Source organism: Chrysoperla carnea, chromosome 5, assembly GCF_905475395.1.
Source record: "Chrysoperla carnea chromosome 5, inChrCarn1.1, whole genome shotgun sequence".
In the NCBI taxonomy this organism is placed as follows: Eukaryota; Metazoa; Arthropoda; class Insecta; order Neuroptera; family Chrysopidae; genus Chrysoperla; species Chrysoperla carnea.
Window position 1 is genome coordinate 18961976 of NC_058341.1, and position 23393 is coordinate 18985368.

Genomic DNA, 23393 nt, shown 5'->3' on the forward strand with positions numbered 1-23393 from the left:
AAAACTACTTGAAGGTAAAACCTTAATAAATTATTGAAAAAAAAAAACATCATTGTGCCCGACTACTTAAGGCTGTGTGAGCACGGAAATGTGGACACAAATTAAAAAATAAATATATTTTTTTGAAAATCAAGGCAGATATCGAAAAATTGAATTATCATTTTTCGTCTAAATTCATGAAGTTATAACAAAATTAATCATCAAAGTTGAAAATAAGATAAAAATAATTTCAATTACCCAGTCTAAACTTGCCTTGGCGCTTGTACTACCTTAAAGGAAAATCCATCCCTTGTCATTTATATTAAATTATCGTAAATAGAGTTTAACTGAAAAACGCAGCATGTTTCATGTACAACATTACGACATTTCCAACCCTTCATAAAAAATAATATATACTTAATGTAAAAGTTTATATAGACAAAAAGGAGAATGAGAAAACATTTGTGAGGGGTTAGTTTTCGGTTGAAAATAGTAAGACAACCGAAAATAGGTCAGAATTGACTATGTGATTTTTATATTGTTATATTATTTTATATTACTTGACAATCAAAAATAAATTTGATATATCAATTTAAAACATAAAAAAATATAAGATGGATGGTTATTATTTGTTTTTGTTTAATATTTTTGTAATAAATTTCATGTTTTTCACCTAAATAAATAAATATTTTGGCGCCCATGTTTATTTACTATTCATTATTTTATAAAAAAATCGGAAAAATTTTTCTATTTCGGAATTTGATCACTATCAGTTTACCAGGTAAATTTGACCCAAAAAATTCAAAAATACAGTTTATTTGGTGATAAGATGAATGGTTTCCGAGCTATAGACTAAAATCGGGTTGATTTTGGCTTTATATCAGAAACTATTAGCCCAATAGTCAAATGAACCTGATTTTTGAATTTTTTGGGTCAAAATTATCCTAAATAATGACTTTCATCCAAATCAGAAAGAAAATTTTTTCTTCGATTTTTTGCAAATTTTTTAAGGGGTACCCCTTTGAAAAAATCGAAAAAATCGGAAAAAATTTGCTATCGCGGATTTCGATCAAAATCAGTTTATAGGGTAAATTTGACCCAAAAAATTCAAAAATACAGTTTATTTGGAGATAAGATGAATGGTTTCCGAGCTATAGACTAAAATCGGGTTGATTTTGGCTTTATATCAGAAACTATTAGCCCTATAGTCAAATGAACCCCATTTTTGAATTTTTTGGGTCAAAATTACCCTAAATAATGAGTTTTATCAAAATCAGAAAGAAAATTTTTTCTTCGATTTTTTGCAAATTTTTTAAGGGGTACCCCTTTGAAAAAATCGAAAAAATCGGAAAAAATTTGCTATCGCGGATTTGGATCAAAATCAGTTTATAAGGTAAATTTGACCCAAAAAATTCAAAAATACAGTTTATTTGGTGATAAGATGAATGGTTTCCGAGCTATAGACTAAAATCAGGTTGATTTTGGCTTTATATGAGAAACTATTAGCCCAATAGTTAAATGAACCTGATTTTTGAATTTTTTGGGTCAAAATTACCCTAAATAATGAGTTTTATAAAAATCAGAAAGAAAATTTTTTCTTCGATTTTTTGCAAATTTTTTAAGGGGTACTTTTGAAAAAATCGGAAAAAATTTTCAATTTCGGTATTCGGTCGAAATCAGTTTATAAGGTTAATATGACTCAAAAAACTCAAAAGTGCAGTTTATTTGGTGAGTTAGAAGAAGGAGGCATAAAATCGTTTTCACTCAGGCACGAAAAAGTTTTTGAGCCACTAATTTAACTTAATATTCTACAGCATACAATGTAAATATGTATTTATTGAAATCTATAATTTTAATCAATAAAAATGTTATTCTTGTGTTGTTGTTAACATGCCAAAAATTTTAATTTAAGTAGTACTTTAGACGTATTGATAATTAGAAAGAAAAATAAAGTAATAACAAATAAAAATTAACTTAGTTACAGGATGTGAATATTATTATTGTTCAATTGGGGGGGAGGGGGTGTTAACACAGTTAACTTCTTAACCTTGACAACATATTATGAATATAATGTCACCCATTTATTAATTACGTAATTAAATAATTAGGTTACGTTTGGATTTGAAAACATATCATATTCAGAATTGTCTTAAAGGTACCTCATATAGGTGGTATATAAAGTTATATGATAATTCACGGTATGTATGACATAGGTTAAAATGATGATTATCTTTAAATACAGGAGGAGTCATTTTATCTATACACTATTCAACAAAAGTTGCAGAGTTTGACGGGAGGAAATCATGTTCTGACATCAAATTATTGCATTTAATCGAAAGAAAACACGTTGACTACGGAAAAATGCTTTATCCAAGAGTTGTCAGACATTCGCCTGTGCCCATGACATGTCATACAATAATGACATATTTTTAAGTCGTTTTTCCTGCGAAAGTTAACGTTCTTCGAAAATATTCTTAGAACAGGGCAGTAACGAGGGTGCATAGCGCCGATGGCAAGTATTTAGATTGCGCCTTATATATCATACTATTCTTGATAGTTGTAGACAGAATAATTTATTTTTTTTAAACGATAAAGCTAATTTAATTTAACAATATAATTTGATTATTTTTTATTATCATTTTCATAAATGTTTACAATTATCATGCAACCAACAAAACCAACAACCGAACTAACCGAGCTTTGGAACTATATATATAATATACACACACTTATTCAAACCAAATGAGTGGTAAAACATAGATTTAATAAAAGAAAAAAAAAACAAAACAAGAATGGATATTGGACTTAATCACGATATAAAATTGTGGGTATGTTTACACCATTATTATTATGTTGGCAAATAGTATTTTGTAACGAACATAATCCCTATACAGGATGGGTCGTTTTAATCTATAATGGCCAAGAGCTCGTTTTGAACTTAACCAATAAAAAAATGACTACAAAACTAGTTCTTCGGGTTGCTTTTATAGCCAATTGAGATTATAAAAGGTTAGAGATAGAATAAAATTATAAATTAGAAAATTGATCCTCATAAACAAACTAACAGAGTTTTTGTTTAAAGCATTTTTTCGAAAAACGTTAGCTTTCATTTAATCAAAAGAAAATACGTCTAAAGTTTATCGATAATTGTAGGTCAAAATCATGGACATAGGCGAATGTCCTCTATTGCCTTTGACAACTTTTGGATAAAGCATTTTGACGTAGTTTCCGTGTTTTCTTTCGATTAAATGCAATAATGGCATATTTTTATGCCAAATTTCCTCCGGAAGCTGACGACTTTCGAAAAAAATGGTTCGAATGGAAAATGTTAGTTTTGTTATGAGAATCAACTTTCTAATTTAAAGTGTTATTTTATCTCATACCGTTTGGGGTCTAAATTGGCTATTAAAGAAACTAGATCAAAGGTAATGTCAGAACATGATGTCCCCTATCAAACTTCTGTTGAAGTCACTTTTTAATTGGTTAACTACATAACGACCTATTAGCCATGATAGATTAAAATGACTCACCCTGTATATTATAAATGTGTAACTAAAGATGTTTGTTTGATTGTTATACTTCCAAGCAAAAACTAGCGAATGGATTTAAATGAAACTGTACGAAAATACATCAGAATAACACATGAGCTATAAATTTAAAATGATATATGTAAAAAAAATAAATAAAACATTTTACTGCTCCATTTAAGATCATCATTTTGAACCATAAATTAAAAATTTCTGTAAAAATTTAAAAAAGTAAATGTAAAACATGGCTATCTTTTTTGATATACTCAATAAAATTATGTCTATTTTACATTTAAAAAAATTGAAAACTCTACATATTTTAGCTGTGTAAAACAATTCTTCGAATGAGAGGCCGATTTGTTGATACGAAGTTTTTGAAACTCAATAAACAATTGTGACAAATTTCAAAGATGCATGAGTTATTTCTTTATTATCATGATTTTTCAATATTTATTAATTGCAGCATTATTAAACGCAAACGCAAACTGTACTCGATAGGTCGTACTTTTTACTCCGCGCACTTTCGTATTCAATTTACAATTTACTATCTTGTTACCCAATATACTATTATTTTAATTAATGAAATAATTTAAATGAAATAAAATTTATATTAATTTTTCAAAACAATTAAATAAACATAAATTATTTTGAAATCAGAAAATAGTTGTTCAATTACAATTATTAATAATTATTTATTTTTATTAATAGAAAAAAGTAAAAAAACTATTTCAAATATTTAAAACAAAAATATTATTTATTTTATGGATGATGCAGAGAATAACCTTCTATGCGTAACAAGCACGTGATAATTTGCGTTAGCATTCTATCAAGCAGAAAACATTTTTTTTTTCTTCGATTTTGCTAGTGAATTATGTAATAACTTGACGATATAAGACGCAAGTAATGATAATATAGTGCAGTTTTCAAAATATTGAAATAAGAAAATTTTCTTTAATTATTCAGCTTGCAAAATTTCGAAAACCAAGCAAATATAGAAAAATTTTATTAGTATTTTTCATCTCCATTCGTGAAGTTATGATAAAATTCATCATTATGCTATTCTTAGCTCCACCGCGGGTGCGGTAATATGACTTTCTTAATTTATGAACATCAAACTATTTTCTGAATGAATTTCATTCAGTTTGAAATTCCCAAAAAAAAAACAAACAAATTCAACGCTCCCTACTATAAACTACTGTCGTATAAAATCTACAAACATTCTTTAGTTATCATGGTGGCCATTGGTTACAACGGTAAATAAAGAATTGACAGAAGAAACCCAAAAATGGCAAATTATTTGATTAATAACGAAAGAAATCTTTTGACTATCAATGAAAATAGTATTAAACTTGAAAAAGAATTGAATACAGAATTTATATTTAAAGAAGATGTTTTAGAAAATAATGGTACAATAGAAGTCGGGCAAATTAAGAATGAAATTGTACCCGAAAACATAAGCGTTACAATGAAAGAAATACTAGAAAACAGTGACGCTAGTTTAAGATATGAACCACTAAATACCGAACATATTAAAACTGTTAATAACGTAGATATTAAACTTGAAAGAGAATTGAATATAGAACTCGTAACTAAAGAAGAAGTTTTAGAAGACAATGGTACATTTGAAGACGGGCAAATTAGAAATGAAATAGTGTCAGAAGACAGAAGCGTTACAGTGAAAGAAATAATAGACAACATCGGGGATTGTTTAAAACTTGAACCTATAAATACAGAACATATTAAACTTGAAAAAGACTTGAATACAGAATTTATAATTAAAGACGAAATTTTAGATGAATATTTCTTAGAACCAAAAAAAGTTTACAAAGGAAATAAAAAATATGGAGAAAAATCATTTTTATGTCAAGTTTGTAATAAATCATTTAGTAGCAACCAGTATTTAGTTACACATAATCGAACTCACAGTGAAGAAAAACCATTTTCATGCCAAGTTTGCAAAAAATCATTTAGTTGCAATCGTAGTTTACTTAGACATAAATGGACTCACAGTGGGAAAAAATCATTTTCATGCCAAGTTTGTAATAAATCATTTAGTTGCAACCAGTATTTAATTGCACATAAACAGGCTCACAGTGAAGAAAATCCATTTTCATGCCAAGTTTGTAATAAATCATTTAGTAGCAAATACTATTTAATTGCACATACAAGAGCTAACAGTGAAGAAAAACCATTTTCATGTCAAATTTGTAATAAATCATTTAGTAGCAACAGTAATTTAGTTTCACATAAATGGACTCACAGCGGAGAAAAACCTTTTTCGTGTCAAATTTGTAATAAATCATTTTATAGCAACAGTAATTTAATTACACATATACGGACTCACAGTGAAGAGAAACCATTTTCATGCCTAGTTTGCAATAAATCATTTAGTTGCAAGCGTAGTTTATTTCGACATAAACGGACTCACAGTGGAGAGAAACCATTTTCATGCCAAGTTTGCAATAAATCATTTAGTAGCAACGATTATTTCGTTTTACATAAACGGACTCACAGTGAAGAAAACCCATTTTCGTGCCAATTTTGTAATAAATCATTTAGTAGCAAGTACTATTTAGTTACACATATACGGACTCACAGTGAAGACAATCTATTTTCTTGTCAAATTTGTAATAAATCATTTAGTAGCAACAATAATTTAGTTGCCCATAAACGAACCCACAGTGGAGAAAAACCATTTTCTTGCCAAGTTTGTAATAAATCGTTTAGTTGCAATCGTAGTTTATTTAGACATAAGAGAACTCACAGTGGAGAAAAACCATTTTCATGCCAACTTTGTAGGAAATCATTTAGTACGAACGACTATTTTGTTGCACATAAACGAACTCACAGCGAAGAAAAACCATTTCCATGCAAAGTTTGTAATAAATCATTTAGTAGCAATAATAATTTAGTTGCCCATAAACGAACTCATAGTTGAGAAAAACCATTTTCATGCCAAGTTTGTAATAAAACATTTCGTAGCAAAAATTATTTAGTTGTGCATAAACGAACTCACAGTGAAGAAAAGCCATTTTTATGCCAAGTTTGTAATAAATCATTTAGTAGCAACCAGTATTTAATTGCACATAAACGGACTCACAGTGAAGAAAATCCATTTTCATGCCAAGTTTGCAATAAATCATTTAGTTGTAAAGATAATTTAGTTATACATAAACGAATTCAGAATGGAGAAAAACCATTCTCATGTGACGTTTGTAAAAGATCATTTCGTAGCAACAGTAATTTAGTTGCACATAAACGGACTCACAGTGAAGAAAAACCGTTTTCGTGCCAATTTTGTAATAAGTCATTTCGTATCAACGGTAATTTAGTTAGACATAAACGTACTCATCATGAAAAAAATATTTCAAAATAAAATATTGATCCAGTATCCCATATATCAACAATGATTTTCTTTTAGACTAAATAGATTATCGGCAAATGGGATCCTAAATGATTAGAGATTACCCAGCTTGTAAACAAATTTTTGGTAAAGCCGTTGTTTTTAATTTACCACATGTACTATGTATTTGAAATGAAAATTAAATTATGTTCAAAAAATATTTTCGATATAATTTTCCTACTTTTTTATTGACTAGCTATTAATAAAGCACCATGGACGAATAACTCAAAGCTGCATACCTTCTATATTTTCAGAGTTTCGAGGAAATGAAAATGAAATCCACTTGAAATTAAAATACGCTGTTTAGTACTCTGAGGTATTCAGAGCTTTTTTTCCAAAAGCTATACGAGAGACTTCAATCCTTTAAACTATAAGACGGAATTTCAAGTTATTACTTTATTCTGCTTAATTTAACATCATCAATCATGATATTTTTAGAGCATTTTTTTACATTTAGGTCATACAAATTGCTTAGTTTACGATGTTTTTAGAGCATTTTCTGATATTTACGTCATACAAATTGCCTAGTTGACTAGTTGACTAGTCACGTGGCAGCCGAATCACTTTAAATCACAGTACAATATGTGTAGACAAAATATTTGCAACAAATAAATCATTACATAAAAATAACAAGTGAAAACAAACAATTGACTGAGCTAAGTGTTGAAATACCATGTATAGACGGTATTGATTACTCTGTCACATTACACATATACCTATACATGTCACACATATATAACTGATATACCCATATAATACTACAATTTGCGCATAATATTCGCTCTCACGGGTAAACAGCAATTTTTACGAAAAAATGTTTCAATCCAAAGTTGCTTATTTTTTTATAAGGAACATTTTTTACATTTAAACTTATGTTCTATCTCTAACGGTTTACAAGATGGGTCCAACAGATACAAGACACAATTGCCCTATATAGGTCAATTGTGTCTTGGGTCTGTTGTTGGACAACATATGTTGCTCATTTACAAACTCGACCTCACTTTTTACGACCTCGGCACGCTATAAAAATTTCAGCTTGATGTCTTTTTTCATTTTTGAGTAATCGTGATGACAGACGGACAGACGACAAACAGACAACCGGAAATGGATTAATTAGGTGATTTTATGAACACCTAGCGCTGCAAACTTAGGACTAAACTTAGTATACCTTGGTGTATTTCATATACATGGTATAAAAATAATAATTATTCAAGGTTCAAATGTTAATATAATGTGTATGACTTAATATTCATAAGTTATAAGAAAAATGAATCACATTCATAACAGAAACATTTACTGTTCTTTAATATTTAAATTTACCCTAAAATGATGTAATCATGATTAACTTGAACTCTGGATTCGATTCTATTATTTAAAATGATATATAGTGTGTCGCATTTAAGATGAAGACACCCTCATATTTTCCTTATTTATAAGAATATCGATTTGAAATTTTGCGCATACAGAGTGGTGGATCACATTTTCTTTAAATACTTAACCAAAATAGGGTCAATTCTTAATATTTTGCCTAGTGTCATAGATGGTTAGAGATATCGAAAAAAAATCATTAGAAAAAGTTGCTTAGAATAATATTTTTTATACCCACCACATACCGATTTGCATGTGCAAAATTGGCATTTTTAATTATCGCGTTATATTGGTCTTTAATTTAAAATTATTACAAGTTTATTGAAATATTTGAATACATAACACTATTAAATTATCAATTTGTCCAGTTTTTACAATCCATAAAAAACTTTTGTGGAGAATGTTTGATAGTAAAGAAAATAAAGATGATATCTGCGTATATATAGTATCATCTTTGAGGCGTAAATATTCGTAGTTCTACGTAAATATCAACCTCGTAGATCTTAAATGGAAATAAATGGAAAACGTACAGTGGTCTAAGGGCAAAAAAAGCTTGAATATATTATACAGATCTATAGCCCTAAAGAAAACAAGACTCCTTCCCGTTCATTAATTTACAATTATTATAACTTCCTAACGAGATAGTTTATTCATATAAAGCTATTTAATTTACAAATTTCGTAAAACTTTTAGTATAATTTTGAATAATGTTTTTTTAATGAAATATCATGGTACCATTCATGCGTTAATATCTCTATTATATTTCGATTCTAAGATTTTACCTCAATTTTGGAAAAACAATGGTCATGGTACCCTTTCATTTATTAGTTCATAGATAGAACAAGGAGTAAAAATCAAATTATTTATATAACAAGATTTAAAATTAAGAACTTTAAACATGCAAAACAAAGTTTTATTACATTTGTAACTTTTTACGAAATTAATATTACCTTTAACTATAAGCTATTTTCACAAATTAAACAGAACAAACTAATAAAATAATGATAATAACATAAAAACTAAAACTTAAGAAAAATTAAGAAAATAAAATCATAATTATTATAAGAAAATAAAGCAAATAAATAAAGAATATCCGTAATAGACTTTGCATTCAGAATTGAATGAAACTTGGCATAGTTGTCCATTATTATATCATAATTAACCAGTTAAATCTTTAGGGACCTTCTGAGAAGTGAAAATCTGAACGTCCAGTTTTGTGAAATAAAATAAAATCTGTGATTTTCCATATGGATCAATGTTAAAATATCTTTAAAATATATATTTTTCAGTTCTCTGAAGGCCCCTAAAAATTTAACGGGTTAATTATGATATAATAATGGACAACTATGCCAAGTTTCATTAAATTCTGAATGTAAAGTCTATTACCGATAGTACTACCTTAAACAAAATAAATAGAAATAAAAAAATACTTGACTCAAAATTGACTCTAAAACAATTGACTCAAGATTTAAAAACAAAATGTGATAAGTAAAAAAACAAAAGCCTAAAAATCAAAACAAAAGACTCATGTTAAAATTTAATTAAAAGATAAGTGTATTAAAATATATGAATATAAAATTATCAGAACTTACCAAGCTTTCAGGATAAATTGGACGCAGTGAAGATGATAAAAACGATTCATTAATAATTATTTTCACTTAATAGATAAACAACTTTTAATCCTTTTAAATTTTCAAAGGGAATCCCCTTCCATTTAAAGTTTCTTTTAGCACTAATACAAAATATTTATCATTTTTCAATAAAACTACAAACATGAAAATTTAAAAATTCAATAAAAATATACTTTTGTATTATATTATTTGTTTATTTATACAAAGTATTTATAGTATATAAATCACATAATAGAAGTTATAAAGCTCTCTAGTGGATTAAACATGACTTTTTAAAAAGTAAAGTGAGTGAGTGATGTGAGTGAGTTAAAAACGTGTTGTACGAGTAATGTTATTATATGTATGGTGGTTCGTTAAACGAAAACGATACAATGGTCGTTGTGTATTATAACTTCAGAGAGTGTAGTAACTTCATCAAGTGTAATCTAGTATAGCTGGTTTTATACATATATATATTATAATGTATAAAATGCATTTCATTCAATAAAGAGTAGTATTTTGTACGTGTGTGTGGGGAGCAAGTTAAATAATTTTCTGTTTAGTAGAGTTGTACTACAACATATGGGAAGGTTGTAAAGATCGGTCTTATATTAGATTTATCCTTTTCGACCTGCTTCGCTGGACAACTTCAATTTTGAATACAAAGATTATTGTGTTTATAACCTTCACTTCATATGAAGCCGTCACTTATCCTCCTTTTGTTCACAATTTCGTCGATTATGTACCAAAATAATAAGATGCGAAACCCTAATTTTTTTGATAAGAGCCCATGTTACTCGCTTTCTATTTGTGAAATATTTTTTCAAGACAGTTAAGTACCTAGTACCATATACCTTGACTACTGTGGCCTAGTTCATATATCCTATCTTGCTTTCACCCTTCTAAATGAACAGTTATTTTGCGTTATTGCTTTAATTTCCGTTTCAAATTTGGTAATGACTCTTCTTTACCAAAACCTCTTCTTTTATAATTTTACTTTCTGGGGGGTAAGTTTTTTATCATTTGATCTTGATCTTCAAATAATCTTGAATATTTACCTGGACTTATTAACACAGACGAAAGACTTTTATTGTCCACGATAACTTTTGTTTAAAACATTTTTCTAAGTTAGCTTATTTTCTTTCGATTAAATGCTCAGAAAACTAATGATTTTCAAAAATGTTTTAAATGAAAAATGTTAAATTCTTTACGAGGATTAACTTTCTAACTTAAAATGTAATTCTATCACTTATCTTTTAGGATCTAAATTGACTATTAAAGCAACTCGAAGAACTAGGTCCAATATCTGATCTCAGAACATGATGCCACTCATCAGACTCTGAAACTTTTTTTAAGTTATTTTTTGATTAATTAACTATAAAAGCTTAATTTTGTTGCCTAAATAGAATAGTTCGTTCATATTCTTAAAAGTTTCTGCAAATTTGCTGTGGCTTTCATCTTCCTATTTGTTCGAAGATCGCTTGTAATAAAATGTACCGTTAAAATACCTAAATTAAAAAAAGGCAGTACAAGACTTTTCCAATTCATTTTTTATTTAAATCAAATTTAACGTGTTGTTTAATCAATTTCATTTTGTAGAAAAGCCTAGCCTAGAAAACTCTCTCCAGTTTCTCCAGTATGATTATATTTAATACGACAATGAATGTTTGATTTTAGATAGTGGGTGCTACCGCCACCGGCTACCATCTCTCATCATGCATCGTCTTGGGAACTCGATATAAATATCATATGGAACGTAGAAGTCACCATGTATTTGTCAGTATTATTTTATAGCGGATCGGAGTAGCGATAGATTTGTGATACCTATCGCGCGTGCACCACTAACATACAAAATATAATTTATAAGTGTAAAAAAACAAAATCAACTATCACAGTATTCTTCTTCTTGTTAGTGGCAGAAACGACACACTAAAAAAGGTCAAAGTTCGAAAAATTTAAACAGTGAGACGGATTTGAATGCGATTTTGGATGCCTGGAAATTTTGTGACCTAAATTTATTTATAAGAAATTAAAAATATGCAATTTGCATAAATAATTAAGGGGCCTTTTAGATGTTAAATGACCAAAAAATCTAGGAATGCTTGTTGAGCACTCAACTCTATCCAGCGCCCACTCTAAATTTTCATTTGCGCAGTAAAATAGTTGGTAATCAACGATTTCCTACGTTTTTCCACAATTTTTTGAAATTAACTCAAAAACTATGCAATTTAGAGATAAAATTGATACGTGCAAAGTTACCGGGCGTAAAATTTTCCACCGATTTTTGTGTATAAACTTATATCTTAAATTTCATATTTTCTGCCAAAAAGTGTAGTTTTCCATCTTTTTGGTGGTTTTTTTAAATTTTTCATAAAAACTGTGCACTTTAGAGAAAAAATATTTGAATAAAAGTTGTTAAGCAAAAAATTTCCAAATCGAAATGTATATTTTGAAGTTTCCAATCTTTGGTATTTTCGAAAAAATCGATATCGTTAATTAATAAACATCTCAGTATATTCAAAAGCACTTTATTTTTTAAAGAAAGTATATATATAAATATTATTTTATCTGTTCAAGTAATTGAGCTGAGAAAATATTTTCATTTTCTGAATTACTATCAGTAAAACCTTCAGTCTCATCCGATAATGATGAAATCTTTGTAGATGAAGTACTTCTGGTCAATGGTTGACTACCATCCGTATTGTCATCATTATTGTCAACACCAATGGGAAATTTAATTTCCTCTCCTTGATTTATCAAATATTCATCCACGCTGTCCGATATACTTCGGATAGATCGATTTTGTATTCTTGCAATTTCAGAATTACCGATTGATACATTGTCATCATCAATTTGACTAATTGCAACCGTTTCTGGAGGTGGAGCTTTATCCTTACTGTGAGTAAATTGTGATGTGTATGTTAAAGGTTTGCCCATTGCATCAACACCAGTTTTATGCTTTGGTTCCACATGTGAAAATGATTTTACATCGACGGTTAATTCATCCGATTTATTTTCAGTTTCAATGAATAATATGCTGGTATATTTATCGGAAGCAACATCGATGAAGGTATTAGCCCGTGATCCAAGTGATGAAATGTAAGAACCTTTAATAAATAATTCGTTATCAGTAGGATTTTATCCACTAAGAATTAATCGATTGGATAAAAGTTTTTAATGATTAATCATGATATGCAGATACCAAAACGCGCAAAGCGCACATCGTGGCGTGAAGTTTACGGCTCTCAAACTTTCTGCCCGTGTGATTTATACTATTTCTCTTTATTTTAGGTTGAAAATACGTACTTTCTGTAACCCAACAGAAGCAGAAATTTCGTACTTTCGGCTATGGATAAAGAATAGTATGATACACATCTTGGGAGTAAAAGTAAAGAAGGTCTCATATAGTCAGATCTTATTTTCATTGTCGCACGAGGTGAAGCCGAGGGTCACAAACATGAGATTCTTTGGTGGTAGTGGAGTGTCTTACTTCGGCTAACTTTGCTGAGTATACTCGGCGTGGATATTCCTCGAGAGTGGTGATAGGGGGATCATGCTCTTATATGGAATTGCATATTATTCAAAAAGGAATCTAACGAAAGCATAAAATCAATTTTTTGAATTTCTAGGCTAGACCACTTTTGACAACAAACGATTCATTTAAATTTTATGGTTTTAAATCGGCATGGTTATGTTTTAATTAAAAACATACCCGTTGAGATTTCAGCTATTTGTTTATTCATTGGTATCTCCGATTCTTTTTTCATATGTAGAGAAGCATCGGTAACTTGGTGGCCTTCTTCACCGGGATTTGTTGTAATTTCAATTTCTATGCAACCTTTATCTGATGGTGCTGTTAATTTCTTTTTACCAGAAAGTGTGTCTTCTTCGATTTCCAGAGTATAACGATATGGTAAACTATCAGAATCTATAAATCGAGGAAGAATTAAGGCGCTGTTTGAGATAAAGGAAATGTGTTTTTTAATAAATCTGAAAATTCTATACAAATTATTGGCAAGAATAGATATTTTCAGCATAACTGAACAAATCATTCGAATATTACGGTTGTTTCAATGTGCCCCCTCCCCCTGATGTTTTACCTTGCATTTTATAAGCAGGATCATCTGGATCAAGTTCATCAATACCGGTGGTTTGAACTCGTACACCGCCATGAGTGGATAATTGTGCTTTACTACCCAATACAGTAGTAATTGGTTTTTGACGCATCTTCGGGATTATTTACATATGATTCAACAAGTGACACAGTTTTTATTGAATCCTTTTTTAAGATAGTGGACGATGCAATTACTGTTGATGGACCAGTTGTTCCATCTTGTACACCTTGTTTTACGTCCAATTCTACTGTACCCGAAGCAAATTTATGTAGTTTTGATACCATTGCTGATTGTCCTACTGGACTAATTTGTTGATGGGCATGTGTTTTTGTCCAAGATCCATGAGCAGTTCTGTGTATTTCGTCATGAATTGATGTTTCAACTACATCGCTTCCAAATTGTGTTTTTGTCAGCTGTAGAGATATATAGAATAGTACAGTAAAAGTCGTTTCAAAAATATGCTAATGAATTTTGATAATAAGCAATAAGTTGTAAATTAAATTAAATGGTTCATGAAATTTGACTTAAAATAATTAAGAAATAGGCAACTTGTATAACGTATATATGAATATGAACTATTATTATACATGTATAACATATATGTGATACAATTTGCCTATTCGTGTTTTTTTGAGTCAATATAAACATGGACCGTTTTCATTTATTGTTTATTAATAAATAGACACATTTGCGCAATTAACTCATGGTCTCCAAATGAAATTTGACATATAAGAAACACATTCCCCCAGGTTTTATCAAAACGAGAGAGCGGGTTATTCCATTTTCGTTAATCTGTTACATCTTTGACTGTACTAGAAGAACATGGTAAAATGTCGATGACACTATATAAAAAAACTACTAAATTATGGGTATACTTCAGATTTAATTGGTGGAATATCTAGTAAGTCTGCGATTATATATTTCTCATGCATATCATCTACAATGTTATCACTATCTAATGTTTCTGTTGACTTTTTATGTTCCATAGTGTATTCATCACAACCAGTTACTAATTTTGTATATAAATCTGGACGATATTGCGTTGTACAATCTTCTTCACGACGACAATTAGCCAAAATCCATTCTTCTTCCAATTTTGACGCAACACTATAACATATAGAGCATGTATATAGGCAATTTATTTACATGAAGGTAAAATAAGTTGACTATATTCAGTTAACAAAAAATAATAACAAAATAAAAACACAAATATTCGGATATTTGGTAAGAAGTTGACGATGCAAAAACTGCTTGGAAATAATGAAGTTTTTATAATTAAAAGTAATTGATTTCTATTATAGTACAGGAGCCAAATTCGGGACGACCGTCACCCATCTGTTTACCGAATTAAAGTTATTTTTTATAAAATGAATAATATTAACAGAAACGTTTTTCGGCATATACAAAAATGCAAAAGTGATTTTTGTTATTATTTTCTCGAGTACATTTTTATAAAACTAACAACTACTTATAGCCATCTTTTATCAAATAATCGAACTGTGAAACCAATAGTAGGTGTGAAACTTTACTAAAACATTTACCGTAAAATTTTATTTGGCTTGTATGCACTATAGATGCATTTCATATTCGGATCAAAATATCCATCACCAGTATCATAACATCCTTTTGGAATTTCTCGTGGTGGTTTTTCCGGTGTTATATATGAGCAACCAGCTGGTTTTATTGAATCCTTAAAAGTATTTTTTTTTATTTCAAACAGTAATGAATTTTTCAATGAAAATCCATCGTAACCATGTTTTCAAAAAAAGAAGAATTTCACAGACTTCGAGTGAAAGCAAGAGATATTATAGTGGACTCCTACAGTCTCTAAAAATTTCTTCCATAAAGTTTACTTTTATTAAACAGTATATATAAAATGAGGGAAATATGTCCGGCTGCTATTTGAATCTTGGGAGTAGGGATAAAAGCAAATTGTATCGAACTTCTCCAATATCCATTATTCTTCAGAATTTATTTAAAACGTACTTCTGCAGAAAAAGGTAGCAATGTTTCTTTGGGAAAAATATGGAATTATTTCAAGGTTTACTACTTGTAACCCATGTTCATACTGATTTCAAATTCGAGATTATTTCAATTCCCTTCAAAGTATCGATTTATCTTAATAAATCTGCTAAAAAAAAAAAAGTCTTACCAAAATTTCAGGATAAAATCTACGATCAGGCATTTTACAATAATTCCATGGCACATTATATTCTAATCCATCAGCAAATTGTAAATCCCATTTTATCATTTTACCTTTTTCAAAAATACCACGTATTTTTAAACCATTTGGATATGTTAATATACCGTTTCCATGAAATTGACCGTCCTCAAATTCACCACGATATTCAACACCTTTATAGAAATTTTCATATGAGAAAATGGTCTTTTGGTTTTGTTGTATTCGTCATAAATTTAAAATAAAAAATGAATTGAATATTTTCACAGCGGATAATAATATGGATCCTGGTTTACAATCTGATGTTTTAAAGAAATTAACGTTTGTTGAGGAACAATTAAATTAAAAATATTTGTCAATAATTGAAGTATAATTTTATTTTAGAAATATCTATTTTATCTGATACCATTCGCGAGCCATTACAAAGTTATACTTTTAGCTAGTTTTAATTGTATGTTATATGTTAAATTCAAAGCGTGGGGTGCTTGATATCTATCAAATCAGCTAAAGTAAAGAGAGCCTCACGTTTTGAATTTTACTTTAACAATTGTTATATACTTTTTAGTACAATAAAGGGTATTTTTTAAGTTGTTTTAAAACTTGATTTATTTTTAATGTAACCAGTACTGGGTCGGTATTTAGGTCACCTTATTAAATAAAATATTCATTTTTATATGAAATATACCATAAAACTGTACATAATACTATTTTTATGACAATAGAGAAACAGTTGTAAAATCATTATTGTTATATTACTTATTATTATATGAAGATGACTTTTTAAAGTACTAACAATCTTATATACTTACTAAGTAAAATAACAAGAAATGACATAATATTATATGTTTTAGCAAATTAGACATTACATAGGTAGCAAATAAATTCGGGTTACAAGGCCAATGTGTTTGTCTTGCTTTTTTTTTTGGTTTTTATGTTTTATTATCATAAAAGATGTAAATGTAATTTATTTAAAAAAGAACAAAAAACACATTAAATGAATAAATGCATTACATGCATGTGAGTTAACTAAAATTTAGACATTTTATATTTAAATTCAGAGGTGGTTTTAGTAATACTGTGTCCAAAATTTAAGGTGGCATTTGAATTTAAACTGCGCGCGTTTGTTGTGCTTTATGAATTCCTTCCGTCCGGCCAAACAGTCAACAAAGACTATTATTTGAACGTTATGCGTCATTTCCGTAACGCTATCCACCAAAAAAGGCCGGAATTGTGGAAAGACAATTCATGGTTTTTACACCACGATAATGCACCATCATCCTATACTGAATATCATAATTCGTGATCATTTCGTCAAAAACTCAACCCATATCGTTCCGCAACCATCGTATTCACCTGATATGACACCGTGCGACTTCTAGCTGTTCAGCAAGCTCAAAAGAACGCTCCGGGGACACCGTTTTGATACGATAGAAGAGATTCAAGCCGCAGCGAAGACGAAGAAGGAACTGAAGGCAATTGCATCGGGAGGGGATTACTTTGAAGGGGGCGAAATTGATTTGGAAGAATAAATAAAGAATTTTCAAAATAAATACAATGTCATCTTATTTTTTGGGCACAGCAATATTATTTGATCTATACTATATCCTGAGTAAATATAAATTATTTGCTCGATACAACATACTAAGGTATTCACTTGCATATTTTGCTTCTATAGACCATTTTAATCTATTATGGGTAAGAGCTCGTTTTGTCGTAAGCCATTTAAAAAATAACTTAAACTAAAGTTGAAGGGTTTGGTGAGGGACATCATGATCTGCCATTCAATTGGTCCGTGTTCCTCATAAGAAAACTAACATTTTATATTTAATAAATTTTTCTGAAAGGCAACGATTTTCAAAGAAACATTATTTCGAAAATCCTTAACTTTCGGGAAATTATGTCATAGAAGATGTCTGTGTCCATGACTTTGACATGAAAATCTAGTTTCAAACGTACAGAAACCATTAAGTTTACCTTGTCTTTGTATCGTTGGGAACTTAAAGAGAACCTAGTTAAGGGATAAGTGTTATTTTTCAAGATGGTATAATTATTAAAAAGTGGATGACATAGCTCATAAGGTTTAAAAAGTTTTGCTTGAAATATTATTACTGGAGAGTTATCGTAGTCGTTCGGTTAAAATTCCCAATACTGACCTCGGCTACCGTGTCTAGATTTTGCAATACCTTGTTATAATTTCTGTGTAGTACATAATCTTTTTATCTACCTATGCTCTTGAAAATAAGTTCTCTTTTGTCTTTTGACCCCTATAGGTTGAACTAAATACTTATTGTTCTAAAAATAAAATTAAGTGTTATAATTTTTAGTAAACAGGCATTTTACACACAAACACATATCATTAAAATCATATCAAACAAAACTAGAAATTTTATAGTTGAATTTTTTTATTCAGTCTAATCTATTCTAATGACCTTATAACTCAATAATTTAATTCCATATTGTATTATTTGTTGTCTTTAAAGCTTAAGATAAATTTAATAAGGATGGAATGATTAGATTAGATGCTTTGCATAAAGTTTGTCACAAAGAATTTAAGTTCGAAGTTCTTTCAAGTTTCATGAATAGCCCCTCAAGCTTATGCAACTGAAATTTTCCGTTGAAGTCACTTCTTTCCAATTGAAATTTCTTCTCTTATTTTTAATTTTTTGTATGCCTTTTTTTAATTATTTATTATAGGCACATAATTCAAAACATAAAAAACTAGCTTATTTGGAAAACACCTCTTATTTTTTTTAAATGAATTTATAAATAACTAAAAAAAAAATTAAACGTATTTGCTTTTAGTGCCTCAATTTCGTTCAATAAAAGATAGTGAGTTTTATTAATATATAAATAAAAGATTGTAATCCAAATCATTAAAAACAAATTAGAAAAATACGACACGGAATATTCTAAATATAAAAAGTAAATAATTATTATAGTCAACACATTTTCAAAACATAATATCACAGTATTTAAGTTTTGTTGTTTAACATTAAACTCAAGAAAATAATTTAATTATAATGGTAAGTATTAAACACATTATATTTTTTGTGTTTTTGTAACACTTTTTTTTCAAAAAACACAAAAAAAAAAAAAATTCAAGAAAAAATTACAATTACAAATAATTAAAAATGTATTCCTATTTTTGTTTTAAAAATTAATGGAGTAAATAAAACCGAAAAATAGTCCGAATTTTACGAGACCGGGAGAAAATCTCGAGTTACTCAACTATAATGTGCAGTCAGAGTTCATAAAACTGTTTGCAGTCGAATAAAATATAGACTCTATGCATTTTGCAGTTAAACTCACGATTGTGTATAAGTGCAGATCGGCTGATAACAGCTTTGTAAGATTGTTTTGAATCGTATATTTGATTCCATAGAAATAATTAATGATTAATCATGTTTAGTTAAATTTTTAACCGACTTCAAACCAAAAAAAAGGAGGTTCTCAATTCGACTGAGCTTTTTTTTTATGTTTGTTACCTCAGAACTTTAGATTGGGTGAACCGATTTTCTATCTTTTCGATCTATTTGAAAGCTGGGGCTCCCGTGTGGTCCCATTTCATTTTGGTCTATTTCTGACAACGGCATCCGTGAGAAAACCATAAAATTCTTAAATTTGCATTCATTATGCACGACAAGAGGACGAATAACTCAATATCACGTCAACCGATTTCGATGATTCTTTTTTAGTGAAAAATTAGTTAGTGTACTTCAGATTCACTAAAAATCACAAAATCAAAAAACTTTTAACAAAAAGAAAACCGACTTCAAAAGAAAATATTTTCCAAAACAAATTAATATGCACTAAAAAGTAAAAAAATAACGATAATATAATGCAGGTAAAATTATTGTTATTTTTGGAGTCGGTGTCAGCCAAGCTAATTTAGCAAACTGTTCTTTCAGAGTTGTTTCCTTGGCTGACACCGACTCCAAAAATAGTAATAATTTTAACTGCATTATATTATCGTTATTTTTTTACTTTTTAGTACATATTAATTTGTTTTGGAAAAGATTTTCTTTTGAAGTTGGTTTTCTTTTTGTTAAAAGTTTTTTTTATGTTATATGGAGGAATCATATGATTAGTTTGTATATGAAAGTAATAAAAAAGTGTTTAATAACTTTTGCAATTAGATAATAAGACATTTATAATAATTGTAATTACGATCATAATTATTAATATACAGCTGTTATTGATTAAGAAATTTAAAAAAATAACAAAAATGCACTTTGTTTTTGTATTTTTTTTTCTTTTAGTAAGACATATGGAATTATTATGCTCTGTACATATGAAATATATATCAAAGTATACTTTAGTCTCAAGTTTGTAATGCTTAGAAATATTGATGATACTATTTTCCCGTTTTTCCGTTTGTCCGTGTAATACTAAAAATAAATAATCAAAAAATATTACCATGTGGCATTATATAAGTACCATAGCCTTTCATTCCAAGCACATTCCATTGTCCCACATAATTACTACCCGTACAAAATATTTTTTGATCTCTGTCTACAGGTACTACATCATCTAAATAATCCGACTCTGTACCACTAGAACCATGTTCAGTCCTGTATTCAAAAATTAAGCATACGTTTTGTGAAAATTGGTATATTTAATAAAGGTTTTTACAGTGAAACTATGTTAAGTAGAACTTGGACTAGGTTAAGTGGGACTTGGAAATAATCTGTATTCTGACCTCTGATTAATGGAACTCTCTGTAAATGAGACAGATATTTATTTATACCTGGATATCTGAGACACTGGCTAAGTGGGATAACTCTATAAGTGAGACAAATTTGTAGATCCCTTGATGATCTCAGTTAACCAGGTTTCACTGTATTTGGTAGAAGATTTATTTTTGGTTAAATATTTAAAGAACTGAAGAAGAGAGTGAAGAATTATATAACAGTCTAAATCCTAAACGAAGAAATTTTGTACTAAAATTCGTTTAGTTAAATTAACTTATTTTGGGATGTTGGGGTGTAGACGTTGTCCACGCAATTTTGTGATATCATTTATAGACCAAACTTACTCAAATTCCCTTACATGGACATAAGTTTCCCATCCTGGCGTTATGCTAGTACGTTTTTCTTTTATGGAGTCGTCTGGCGATTCATGTTTTTCCAACGTTAGTAATGGCATATCTATAAAAATGTGATAAATATACTGATAAAAAAAAAATAAAGAATAGAATTAGAATAGAAATATAAAATTTAAAAGGTCCCGATGGAGAGGTTGTCCTTATTCCTTTACTTAAGTGTAAAAATGTACATTCAAAGTGAAGTTCGACGATTGCTGCTATGAAAAGAAAAATTGTTGACTTGGAAAACTTCATTACTTTCTAAAGCATTTAGAAACATTTTCTTACGATAATCATCATCCAGACAAGGACAGATATCAGTTACTACATCTCCATGTCGAGTACAAGCACACTTATGTGGTAGTCCAGACGTGGGATCTTGTGTCTGCTTCTTACGAAAATTAAGTTTTTCACTTGCTTTCCATGAAGTACCAAGGGAATCTAAATTAAAAAAAATTATATATATTTAAAAACAAGAAAAATTTACAAATTTTAAAAAAACCACGTCAAATTTTTCGGGAATGGAACCCTAAACTCGCGCTTGAAACATATCTAAGGACACTCTCAATTTAATTATCTTTTACCTTAATCCCTTTTCCAAGCGGCGTCGATTTTGAAGATCAACGCCAATTTTTTAGTTTTTTCGTGTACGAAACCCCAAACTCGCACTTAAAACATAGCTACGAGCATTCTCCATTAAATTACCTTTCCATCGAAACCAAAAATACCAAAATCGATTCACCCGTTTGAGCGCTACGATGCCACAGACAGAAAAACACACATAGCGGTCAATCTTATAACACCCCTTTTTTTAGGTCGAGGGCTAAAAACAGGATAAAATTACAATTTTGAATCAACGAGAAAATTTTATTATAGGTAGGGGGTGGTTCTATCTATATTAGGACCGCCTTCATGAAATGGGCGATTTATTCAAGTTATCTATGGAATGAAAAAGCCGATAGACGAAGAAATCAGACGACGTATCTAATCTTCTGGACATATCTACCTTCTATATAACTTAATTCAAGATTAGATATAAGAAGACAAATTTTAAATTAAAATTACAGTTATTTTTATTATTATTTTTATTTATTTATAATAAAAACCTTGACTTGTGTGGTATGATAAATAATATAATTTTTATATAAATTAAATTAAAAAAATATTGAAAATTACATAATTAATATTAAAAAAAAAATTAATTAAAATATATTATTATTAATAATACATCTTATATTATTTACATACATAATATTATAGTATTTAATGAATTAAATTAATTTTAATTTAATTTATTTTTATTTTTTATTTAATTTTTATTATTAACATCAAATATGGGTAGAAAAGAGATATTTCTTGGAGATTTACAAGTGTCATAACTTTTGATACCATTTTTTGTATACCTTAAGATAATTCAAAGAAGAGACTGTTTAAAAACTCTGTACTTATTGAAAGTCTCACGAGACTACAAATATGAAATTAGTGAATTTCATAAAAAAATCATAAAAAATATAAGATAGATTTTTCTATCACTAAAAAGTTATAAATATTTGGTTATTCAATATCAGAAGCTCGCGAATTCGACGTTAAAATAAAAATTATTGTACTTTCTCAATGAGCGTTCTTAGCTTTGTAAGAATTGCACGAATACTCGAGTACAACTCAACTGACGTAATAATCTTATTCCAGTGATTCGGGTCACAAAATCCTACTCACGGGTTACAAATTCATATGACTGGTACAGAATCTCGGTAGAATCCTACAATACTGTACCTTTTTTACATATATAGATCATTTTTCATGTTTTATTCGATTTTCGAGTTGATTGATTATAATTTACTCAACTAATTTACCTGGTTTTATAGTTGCAAGATGTATCGATTCACTCATTGTACCACCTTTGGTTGATATTTAAGAAATAAAAGATTCGCCACAATAATTATTGAACATCTGTCAAAATAAAATTCTTTAAAAAATTGATACTGAAAAAAATTATATTACTATAGAGACAAAATATTTGGGGTCAATATATAAAGGTTATTCGATTAGTTATTATAGACGCATAAGATTTTTACTCGTAAAATTCTTATTAATTTGGCTCTAGGTGGAAAAAAGGACCCTGTCGGAAA

General features: G+C 28.9%; 2 protein-coding genes across 2 annotated transcripts; both read right to left on the minus strand.

The window, feature by feature from the left end:
- Positions 1-12446: 12446 nt before the first annotated feature.
- LOC123300618 lies at positions 12447-14433 on the minus strand. Its single transcript, XM_044883214.1, has 3 exons — positions 13988-14433; positions 13600-13815; positions 12447-12994 (listed from the first exon to the last, which is right to left on the minus strand). The coding sequence occupies exons 1-3, from the start codon at positions 14112-14114 to the stop codon at positions 12447-12449; spliced, it is 891 nt and encodes a 296-aa protein (XP_044739149.1). The 5' UTR covers positions 14115-14433.
- Positions 14434-14865: 432 nt separating this feature from the next.
- LOC123300620 lies at positions 14866-23195 on the minus strand. Its single transcript, XM_044883216.1, has 7 exons — positions 23118-23195; positions 21553-21705; positions 21217-21328; positions 20598-20752; positions 16155-16357; positions 15544-15692; positions 14866-15109 (listed from the first exon to the last, which is right to left on the minus strand). The coding sequence occupies exons 1-7, from the start codon at positions 23152-23154 to the stop codon at positions 14866-14868; spliced, it is 1053 nt and encodes a 350-aa protein (XP_044739151.1). The 5' UTR covers positions 23155-23195.
- Between the last annotated feature and the right edge of the window lie 198 nt (positions 23196-23393).